Source organism: Moschus berezovskii, chromosome X, assembly GCF_049115385.1.
Source record: "Moschus berezovskii isolate FMDL1 chromosome X, NW_MosBer_1.0, whole genome shotgun sequence".
NCBI lineage: Eukaryota > Metazoa > Chordata > Mammalia > Artiodactyla > Moschidae > Moschus > Moschus berezovskii.
The window spans coordinates 62522972-62535105 of NC_142488.1; the positions used below are offsets into that span (position 1 = coordinate 62522972).

Consider the following 12134-nt stretch of genomic DNA (forward strand, 5'->3'; position numbering starts at 1 on the left):
CATTAATTACCCTGTAATGGTTCCTCTCAGTTCAGTTCAGTTGCTCAGCAGTGTCCGACTCTTTGCGACCCCATGGAACGCAGCATGCCAGGCCTCCCTGTCCATCACCAACTCCTGGAGTTTACTCAAACTCACATCCATTGAGTTGGTGATGCCATCCAACCATCTCATCCTCTGTCATCCCCTTCTCTTTCCATCTTTCTCAGCATCAGGGTCTTTTCCAATGAGTCAGTTCTTCACATCAGGTGGCCAAAGTATTGAAGTTTCAGCTTCAACATCAGTCCTTCCAATGAATATTCAGGACTGATTTCCTTTAGAATGGACTGGCTGGATCTTTGTGCAGTCCAAGGGACTCTCAAGAGTCTTCTCCAATACCACAGTTCCTCTGAACAGTTACTGGTTCCTCTGCTTCTCTCCAAACCATTAATGTTTGAGGGTTCCAGGCTCAGTCTCTGGTCATCTTCTATATTTCATTTATACTCACTTCCTTGGTGATGGCATCCCAGTCTAATAGCTTTATATATCATCTATATATTAATGACTCTTAGTAAACCTTTCTCTTCAGCCCAGACCTTTTTCAGAACTCTAGGGTTTTATCAACTGACTACTTGGATCTCCATTTGGATGGTCTAACAGACATCGCAAATGTATCATGTCCAAATCGCACTCCTAACTGTCCTCCCATCTCTACTCTATTTGCAGCTTCTCCTAGTTCAGTTGATGGCAACTTCGTTTGATGACCCAGTCTCTTTCCCTTATACCCTTCATCTGTTAGCAAATTCACTTATCATTTACCTCCATTGTTATCTCCCTTATCTGAGTCACCTTAATGTTTTCTCTGGATTACTTTAAAAACTTCCTAATAGGTATCCTAAATTTATTGCCAAATTCAGGATACCTATTAGGAAGTTTTTAAAGTAATCCAGAGAAAACATTAAGGTGACTCAGATAAGGGAGATAACAATGGAAACTGGAAAATTCTGAGAGACGGGAATACCAGAACACCTGACTTGCCTCTTGAGAAACCTATATGCAGGTCAGGAAGCAACAGTTAGAACTGGACATGAAACAAAAGACTGGTACCAAATAGGAAAAGGAGTGAGTCAAGGCTGTATACTGTCACCCTGCTTATTTAACTTATATGCAGAGTACATCATGAGAAAAGCTGGGCTGGAAGAAACACAAGCTGGAATCAAGATTGCTGGGAGAAATATCAATAACCTCAGATATGCAGATGATACCACTCTTATGGCAGAAAGTGAAGAGGAACTAAAGAGCCTCTTGATGAAAGTGAAAGAGGAGAGTGAAAATGTTGGCTTGAAGCTCAACATTCAGAAAACTAAGATCATGGCGTCTGGTCCCATCACTTCATGGCAAATATATGGGGAAACAGTGGAAACAGTGTCAGACTTTATTTTTTTGGGCTCCAAAATCACTGCGGATGCTGACTGCAGCCATGAAATTAAAAGATGCTTACTCCTTGGAAGGAAAGTTATGATAACCTAGACAGCACATTAAAAACCAGAGACATTACTTTGCCAACAAAGGTCCGTCTAGTCAAGGCTATGGTTTTTCCCGTGGTCATGTATGGATGTGAGAGTTGGACTGTGAAGAAAGCTGATCGCCGAAGAATTGATGTTTTTGAACTGTGGTGTTGGAGAAGACTCTTGAGAGTCCCTTGGACTGCAAGGAGATCCAACCAGTCCATTCTAAGGGAGATCAGTCCTGGGTGTTCATTGGAAGGACTGATGCTAAAGCTGAAACTCCAATACTTGGGCCACCTCATGTGACGAGTTGACTCACTGGAAAAGGCTCTAATGCAGGGAGAGATTGGGGGCGGGAGGAGAAGGGGACGACATAGAATGAGATGGCTGGATGGCATCACCGACTCAATGGACATGAGTTTGAGTGAACTCCGGAAGTCGGTGATGGACAGGAAGGCCTGGTGCGCTGTGATTCATGGGGTCACAAAGAGTCGGACACGACTGAGTGACTGAACTGAACTGAATAGGTATCCTTGCTTCCACCTTGGCTCTTCTTTTCTGGCCTATTTTCAATATAACACCCAAGAGTATTTCTGTTAAATAAAATCAGATCATTTCACGACTCTGTTAAAAACACTCCAATGTCATTCAGAGTAAAAGTCAAAGTACTTTCACTAGTCTATGCTGCTGCTGCTAAGTCACTTCAGTCGTGTCCGACTCTGTGTGACCCCATAGACGGAAGCCCACCAGGCTCCCCCATCCCTGGGATTCTCCAGGCAAGAACACTGGAGTGGGTTGCCATTTCCTTCTCCAATGTGTGAAAGTGGAAAGTGAAAGTGAAGTCGCTCAGTCGTGTCCGACCCTTAGCGACCCCACGGACTGCAGCCTACCAGGCTCCTCCATCCATGGGATTTTCTAGGCAATAGGATCTATATAATCCAGACTCTCTATTACCTCTCTGACTTGATCTCTCACTAATCCACCCTTTTATTCACTCTAGCCATACTGGCTTCCTTGCTGCTTCAGGCTTTGAATTGGTGTTACCTCTGCCTGGAATACTATTCCTCTTCACTTCCCCCATATATCTACAGGGCTAACTCCCTCACCAATTTCAAGTCTTCATACAATGCCATCTTCTTGATGAGACCTGTCCTAATCACCCTATTTGAAAAAAAATAACTCACACCAATTTCAGCCCATTCCCATCCCTGATCTGCTCTATTAAGACTGCTCTATTTTTTCTATATTGCTATCAACATCTAACATATTATGTAATTTCTTATTATGCTTATTAATATTTTCTTTCCTCCTGCTTGAATGTTAGCTCCAAGAAGGCACATTACTGTTTTGTTTACTTATTTATACCAAGAGCCCAGAACAATGGTCGGCACACAGTAGGTACTCAATAAATATCTGCTGAATGAATGATAGTCTCATTAGCACTTGAAATGCCTTTTGCAAAGCAATTACACTAAGTGAAAACTGGATTCCACCCTTGTTCTTTTGTAGAAATATATTCAATTTCCTGGGCTTGGCTCATCCATACTTCCTTCCATCTTTTAATTCAAACTACTTTGGGTTTCTTCCCCCCGATTCTTTCTCTTCTATTAAAATTTTTTGCTTTTCAGAAATATACTTCCATAATTCTTCCACCACCTTTCTTCTGCTTTCCATCAGATATTTTATAAACCTTCCTTTAAAAATATATTTGCCTTTGGGTTCCCCATTATAGATTTTTCACTCATTTTCTTCACAAACACATCCTGTATCCACATCTGCCAAATATTTTTCCTCTTCCAGGATTTTTATTATCCTATTCATTAACATCAAAACACATATCATTCAAAACTATATTCAGCTATTAGTTTGAGAAAGATATTGGACTGAGTACTAGAAATATGGCCCTCAAGGATCTTATAAGTCAAGTTGGACAGACAACCCATACATTAGCAATTTAAAGCAGTATATAAAATATAGACCAAATAAGTAGTATACACATTAAAAATGACTGCAATTCAGAGTAGGAGGAGAGCACTGAGAACTAGAACTGATTCGGGAAGTCTGTACAGTAGAAGAAAATCTTAAATTGGACCTTGAAAAAGGTTAACATTTAAACAAGAACATTTCTTAAAAGATAGAATGGTGTAAATAAGATACGGAAGAAGGAATGTGATTGGCCTGTTTGAGAAACACTGAATGTGCTTGGAGTTATAGAAGTCTTATGCGTCCGATATCACTATGATGATGATACTGGGGAGTAATATGAGATAAATTAGAAGAGACACCTGTGGCCAGATTGCATATTGTTAATAACAACAAAAAACTATTAGATCAAGCTTCTTTGATTACAAATCACATTTTCAGTTAATTTTAACAATAATCCTGGAAGCAGGTATTATCTTTATTTCAAAAAGATGAAATTAAGATTCAAAGAAGTTAAACACTTCAGTGGCAGAGCTCAACCCCAGTCCAAGAGCTCGACAGTTGCTACAATGCTTCTCCTAATCCTACAAATTACTAAGACCAGAATTTTGCCAATAAAAAAAGGAGGTACAAGTCATTATTGTTTCCAAACTAAAGTTGTTTTTCGGTTATAAACTAGAAAGGAACCTTCCATTAAGGTTCAAAGTTTTTTTTTTTTTTTTTGCAAACCAATGAGATAGATACGTCTCCAAATAAATACTTTTTTTGCATACTATAACATTTTAAATCTCAAGTTTCTATTAAAAGTTAATGTTTCGCTATGTGTATTTTTCTATTAAGAACAAATATCTAACTTCACTTTATTTACTTTAAATCATAAAAAATGAAGAGAAATAAAGCAATTCTACAACCAAATTTGGTGTGAAAATAACGAGGCAAAATAGATGGTAAAGAAAAGGCTCTCCTGTGCCTAACTGGTGATGATTCCATCATAATAGTCTCTGAAAATGGAAAAGAGGTAAAAATCTCATAAATGGTTACATAAAAATTACCTCTAAAGCAAACTGGGCAGCCAAACCGAGAAGCATGACACCTGAACTTCTCTTTGTAGATACATTATTCTCATCTTGCTCTTCAGTCATTAATAAATACTCCAAAGTGATAATGGCCTGCAAAGCTGAAAAACAAGGAGACAATTAAAGATGAGATACTCTTATCAAAGATAATAGCTATCTATGGTTATTATACCACAATGACTATGGAATTCATTTTAAGAGGACTAATATCTTATTCATTTTCAAAAGTCACCTAAATACCTAAACTGTTAAGGAGGACTTGAGAGTCAGAAAAATGCCCAACTGAGCAGTTCACCTCTTTGAATTTATTCCATGGATATACCTGCAAAAGTGAATAAAAACATACAAATATATTCACACAGCATTTTTTTTATTTTTTATTTTATTTTTTATTGGAGTAAAATATCCTAAATTTAATCAATAATGAATGGGATAAATATAATTTGGTACATATAATACAGAATAGAGTAAAAAATATTATATTACATTTCATTATATGCCTTAAAGGTAGACCGTGGTAAGTTAAATATATGTACTACAGACCTTAAGTAACAACTAAAATAATGAAAGAAAAAGTTATAGTTAATAAGCCAAAGAATGAGATAAACATAATGATAAAACACTCAATTAACCCAAAAGAAAGCAGAAAAAAGAAAAATGGCAACAAAGACTAGAAAAGACAAACAGAAGACAAACAACAAGATGCTAAATTTAAACCTAGCCATATCAACAATCATGCTAAAATATAAATAGTCTATATGATCCATTTAAAAGACAGAGACAGATTGAATTAAAGAAAGTGACTTTTAGATATATGCAAGTAACAAAAAACATACTTTAAAAATAAAGCCAAAATTAGTTAAAAGAAATGATAGGGTAATATACAATCTGGAAGAGTGCCACTCAGCTATCAAAAGAAAGCTGCAGTGGTTATATTAATATCACACAAAACAGGTAAACATAAATTCAAAATTTCTCAACAAAGTACTAGCAAACTAAATGTGACAACACACTAAAAGGATCATACAACATGATCAAGTGGGATTTATCCCTGGGAGGCAAGGATTCTTCAATATATGCAAATAAATCAATGTGATACACCATATTAACAAACTGAAGAATAAAAACCATATGATCATCACAATAGATGAAGAAAAAGCTTTCATCAAAATTCAATATCAATTTACGATAAAAATTCTCCAGAAAGTAGGCATATAGGGAACCTACCACAACATAACAAAGGCCATATACAACAAACCCACAGCAAACATTACTCTCAATAGTGAAAAACTAAAGGATTTCCTCTAAGATCAGGAACAAGACAAAGGTGTACAATCTCACCACTATTATTCAACATAGTCAGGGAAGTCCTAGCTACAGCAATCAGAGAACAAGGAAATAAAAGAAGTACAAATTGGAACAGAAGTAAAACATTCACTGTTTGCAGATGACCTGATACTATACATAGAAAACCCTAAATATACCACCAGAAAACTACTAGAGCAAATCAATGAATTTAGTAAAGTTGCATGATACAAAATTAACACAGAGAAATCTCTTGGCGTTCCTAAACACTAACAATGAAAGATCAGAAAGAGAAATTAAGGAAACAACCCCATTTACCATTGCAACAAAAAGAATAAAATACCTAAGAATAAACCTACCTAAGGAAGCAAAAGACCTGTACACAGAAAACTGTAAGATATTGTTGAAAGAAATCAAAGATGATACAAACAAATAAAAGAGATATATCATGTTCTTTGAGCAGAAGAATCAGTGTTGTGAAAATGACTATACTATCCAAAGCAATCTACAGATTCAATGCAATCGTATCAAATTATGACATTTTTCACAGGACTAGGAAAGAAAATTTTACAATTTGTATGGAAACAGAAAAGACCCTGAATAGCCAATGCAATCTTGAGAATGAAAAGAGAAGCTGGAGAGATCAGATTCCCTGATGTCAGATTATGTTACAAAGCTACAGTCATCAAGACAGTATGGTACTGGCACAAAACAGAAATGTACACCAATGGAACAGGATAGAAAGTCGAGAGATAAATCCATGCACTTATGGTCACCTAATCTGTGATAAAGGAGGCAAGAATACACAGTGGAGAAAAGACAGCCTCTTCAATAAGTGGTGCTGGGAAAACTGGACAGCTACATGTAAAAGAATGAAATAGAACATTTCCTAATACCATGCACAAAAATAAACTAAAAATGGATTAAAGACCTAAATGTAAGACTATAAACCTCTTAGAGGAAAACATAAGCAGAACACTCATAGAAATAAATCACAGTAGGGTCTTTTTTGAACCACTTTTTAGAATAAAAAAAATAAAAACAAAAATGAACAAATAGGACCTAATTAAACTTAAAAGAACACAACTGCACTTATCTCACACGCTAGTAAAGTAATGCTCAAAATTCTCCAAGTCAGGCTTCCACAATACGTGAACCATGAACTTCCAGATGTTCAAGCTGGATTTAGAAAAGGCAGAGGAACCAGAAATCAAATTGGCAACATCCGCTGGATCATCAAAAAAGCAAGAGAATTCCAGAAAAATATTTATTTCTGCTTTATTGACTACGCCAAAGCCTTTGACTGTGTGGATCACAACAAACTGTGGAAAATTCCTTAAGAGATGGGAATACCAGACTACCTGACCTGCCTCTTGAGAAAAGGGAATCCTCTTGTATTGTTGGTAGGAATGCAAATTGATACAACCACTATGGAGAACAGTATGCTGCTGCTAAGTCACTTCAGTCGTGTCCGACTCTGTGTGACCCCATAGACGGAAGCCCACCAGGCTCCCCGTCCCTGGGATTCTCCAGGCAAGAACACTGGAGTGGGTTGCCATTTCCTTCTCCAATGCATGAAAGTGAAAAGTGAAAGTGAAGTCGCTCAGTCGTGTCCGACCCTTAGTGACCCCATGGACTGCAACCTACCAGGCTCCTCCATCCATGGGATTTTCTAGGCAAGAGTACTGGAGTGGCTTGCCATTGCCTTCTCCGGGAGAATAGTATGGAGGTCCCTTAAAAAACTAAAAACTACCATATGACCCAACAATTCCACTACTGGGCACATACCCAGAGAAAACCATAATTCAAAAAGATACACGCACCCCAATATTCACTGCAGCACAATTTACAACAGTCAGGACATGGAAGCAACCTAAATGTGCATCAACAGAGGAATGGATAAAGAGATGTGGTATATATATACTATAGAATATTAGTCAGCCATAAAAAAGAATGAAATTGGGTCATTTGTAGAGATGTGAATGGACCTAGAGACTGTCATACTAGTGAAGTAATTCAGAAAGAGAAAAACAATTGTATATTACTGAATATATGTGGAATCTAGAAAAATGATATAGATGATCTTATTTGCAAAACAGAAGTAGAGACAGAGATGCAAAGAAAAAAAAAATAAAAACCAAGGTAGCAAAGTGGGGGTTGTATGAAGTGAGAAATTGGGATTGACAGTTCAGTTCAGTTCAATCGCTCAGTTGTGTCTGACTCTTTGCAACCCCATGGACTGCAACACTCCAGGCCTTCCTGTCCATCATCAACTCCTGGAGTTTACTCAAACTCATGTCCATTGAGTTGGTGATGCCATCCAACCATCTCATCCTCTGTCGTCCCCTTTTCCTCCCTCCTTCACTCTTTCTCAGCATCAGGGTCTTTTCAAATGAGTCAGCTCTTTGCATCAGGTGGTCAAATTATTGGAGTTTCAGCTTCAACATCAGTTCTTCCAATGAATATTCAGGACTGATTTCCTTGAGGATGGACTGGTTGGATCTCCTGGCTGTCCAAAGGACTCTCAAGAGTCTTCTCCAACACCACAGTTCAAAAGCATCAATTATTCGGCACTCAGCTTTCTTTAAGGTCTAACTCTCACATCCATACATGACTACTGGAAAAACCATAGCCTTGACTAGATGGACCTTTGTTGGCAAAGTAGTGTCTCTGCTTTTTAATATTCTGTCTAGGTTGGTCATAACTTTTCTTCCAAGAAGCAAGCGTCTTTTACTTTCATGGCTGGAGTTATCAGCTGCAGTGATTTTGGAGCCCCCCCAAAATAAAGTCTGCCACTGTTTCCCCATCTATTTGCCATGAAGTGATGGGACCAGATGCCAGGATCTTAGTTTTCTGAGTGCTGAGTTTTAAGCCAACTTTTTCACTCTCCTCTTTCACTTTCATCAAGAGGCTCTTTAGTTCTTTGCTTTCTGCCATAAGGGTGATATCATCTACATATCTGAGGTTATTGATATTTCTCCCAGCAATCTTGATTCCAGCTTGTGCTTCATCCAGCCCAGTGTTTCTCAAGACATACTCTGCATAAGTTAAATAAGCAGGGTGACAATATCCAGCCTTGACGTACTCCTTCCCCTATTTGGAGCCAGTCTGTTGTTCCATGTCCAGTTCTAATTGTTGCTTCCTGACCTGCATACAGATTTCTCAGGAGACAGGTAACGTGGTCTGGTATTCCCATCTCTTTAAGAACTTTCCAGAGTTTGTTGTGGTCCACACAGTCAAAAGCTTTGGCATAGTCAATAAAGCAGAAGTAGATGTTTTTCTGTAACTCTTTTGCTTTTTCGATGATCTAACTTGGGATTGACATATATACACTATTGATACTATGTATACAATAGATAAGCAATGAAACCCTATTGTATAGCTCAGGGAACCCTACTCAGTGCTCTATGGTGACCTAAATGTGAAGGAAATACAAAAAGGAGGGCATATCTGTATATGTATAGCTGATTCACTTTGCAGTACAGTGGAAACTAACACAATACTTTAAAACAACTATACTCCAATAAAAACTAATTTAAAAAATAATGGACAAAACAGATTTCGGAGCAAAGCCTTAGTGACAGAAGGTTATTTCATGATGATAAAGCAATCAATTTATTATGATGACATAACAATCCTGAATGTTTATGCATCTAATACCAAAAGGAAAAACTGATAGAACTGCAAAGAGAAATGAACAAATCCATAATTATAGTCAAAGATTTCAATGAAGGCTCTCAAATAATTGACAGGACAGGTAGACAGAGAATCAGCAAGGATATTTAACACTATTAATCTATCTGACCTGATTGACATTTATAGAACAGTTGACCTTACATCAGCAAAATACACATTCCACTCAGGTACACAGGGAACATTTACCAAGAAAGACAATACTCTAGTCCATACAACAAGCCTCAACATATTTAAAAGGATTCATACAAACTTATGATCATAGACTGAAACAGAATTAAATTAAATTTATATAAAAGTTCTCTTAAAAAAATTCTCTGGAAATCTACAAATGTTTGTAAAATAAATAGCATACTTCTAAACAATCCATGGATTTACACTGGAGTCAAGTCACATTGAAAAATATGACTAAATTAAAATGAAAACACAATATATAAAAATTTGTGGATTGTCACTAAGGCAACACTTAGAAGGTAATTTATAGCATTAACTGTTTATATCAGACCAGAATAAAGGTCTAAATCAATAACCTCAGCTTTCAACCTTAAGAAATTAGAAAAGAAAGAGCAAATGAAACTCAAAGTAAGTAGAAGAATGGAAGTGATAAAGACCAGAAAATTAATAAATGAAACAGAAAACAGAAAAAATAGAGAAAAATTAATGAAACCAAAAGCTAGTTCTTTGAGGTCAATAAAACTGATCAACTTACAGTCACTGACAGGGAGGAAAAGAGAGAAGACAGATATCAGGAATGAGAAATATGACATCACTTTAGAATTACAGATGTTAAAAGGATAATATGAATGACATAATGAATGATTTTAGGCCAATAATTTCAACAACTTAGATGACACACACAAATTTCTTGAAAGACATAAACTACGAAAGCTCAGTTAGGAAATAATAGATAACCTGAAGAATTCTATTATCTATTAAAGAAATGGAGTTTATAATTAAAAGCTTTCTCATAAAGAAAACTCCAGCCCCAGATGACTTCACTGGTGAATTCTACCAAACATTTAACAAAAAAATAACACCAACTGAGCAACAAAAACTCTACCAGAAGATGTAAAAAGGACGTGCATTTTCCAATTCATTCTATGCAATAAGCAGTACCCTAACAGGAAAAGAAAACCAGAGACCAATAGCACTCATGGACACAAGAACAAATATTCTTAAACAAACTATTAGCAAATCAAATCTATTATATTTAAAAAAGAACACATCAAGACCAAGTGGAGCTTATTCCAGGAAGGCCACATTGGTTTAACAGTTGGAAAATCAATATAACTGATCATACTAATAAACTTCAAAAAAATTGGTAATTTCGTTTGCAAATATTTTCTTCCATTCTGAGGGCTGACTTTTCCATTTTGGTTATGGTTTCCCTTGCTGTGCAAAAACTTTTATGTTTGATTCAGTCCCATTTGTTAATTTTTGCTTTTATTTTCATTACTCAAGGATGTAGATTGAAAAAGATCTTGCTGCAATTTACGTCACTGAGTGTTCTGCTTACATTTTCCTCTAAGAGTTTTAAAGTATCTGGCCTCATACATTTAGGTCTTTAATCCATTTTGAGTTTAGTTTTATGCATGGTGTTAGGGAGTGTTCTAATTTCATTCTTCTATATGGAGCTGCCCAGTTTTCTCAGCACCACATATTTAAGAGACTGTTCTTTCTCCATTGTATATTCTTGCCTCCTTTGCAACAGATTAGGTGTGTGGGTTTATCTCTGGAATTTCTATCCTGTTCCACTGATCTGTATTTGTTTTTGTGCCAGTACGGATTAATCTTTCCAAAAATACACAAACAGTTCATGCAACTCAATGTCAAAAATCAACCCACTCAAAAAGTAGACGGAAGATCTAAACAGATATTTCTTCAAAGAAGACATACAGATGGCCAAAAAGCATATAAAAAGATGCTTAACATCACTAATTATTAAAGAAATGCATATCAAAACTACAATGAGATAGCACCTCATACCAGTTAGAAGGGCCATCATCAAAAATTTATAAACAATAAATGCTGGAGAGGACGTGGAGAAAAGGAATTCCTCCTACAGTGTTGGTGGGAATGTAAACTGGTATAGACACTATGGAGAACAGTATCCGTTCTGTTCCATCGCTCAGTCGTGTCCGACTCTTTGCGACCCCATGGACTGTAGCCTACCAGGCTTCTCCGTCCATGGGATTCTCCAGGCAAGAATACTGGAGTGGGTTACTGTTTCCTTCTCCAGGGGATCTTCCCGACCCAGGGATCGAACCCGGGTCTCCTGCATTGGAGGCAGATGCTTTAACCTCTGAGCCACCAGGGAAGCCCAGAGAACAGTATGCTGCTGCTGCTGCTGCTAAGTCACTGCAGTCGTGTCCGACTCTGTGTGACCCCACAGACGGAAGCCCACCAGGCTCCCCCGTCCCTGGGATTCTCCAGGCAAGAACACTGGAGTGGGTTGCCATTTCCTTCCCCAATGTGTGAAAGTGAAAAGTGAAAGTGAAGTCGCTCAGTCATGTCTGACTCGTAGCGACCCCATGGACTGCAGCCTACCAGGCTCCTCTGTCCATGGGATTTTCTAGGCAAGAATACTGGAGTGGCTTGCCACTGCCTTCTCCAGAGAACAGTATAGAGGTTCCTTAAAAAATTAAAAATAGAG

At 37.3% G+C, this 12134-nt stretch overlaps 1 protein-coding gene across 1 annotated transcript in view; it reads right to left on the reverse strand.

Moving 5' to 3' along the window:
- Positions 1-12134, reverse strand: part of TEX11 (testis expressed 11) — a 186300-nt gene that overhangs the window by 62449 nt on the left and 111717 nt on the right. Inside the window, exon 17 of the mRNA XM_055437603.2 lies at positions 4460-4584. Within this exon, the coding sequence (XP_055293578.2) occupies positions 4460-4584 (125 nt within the window). The remainder of the gene's footprint in view (positions 1-4459; positions 4585-12134) is intronic.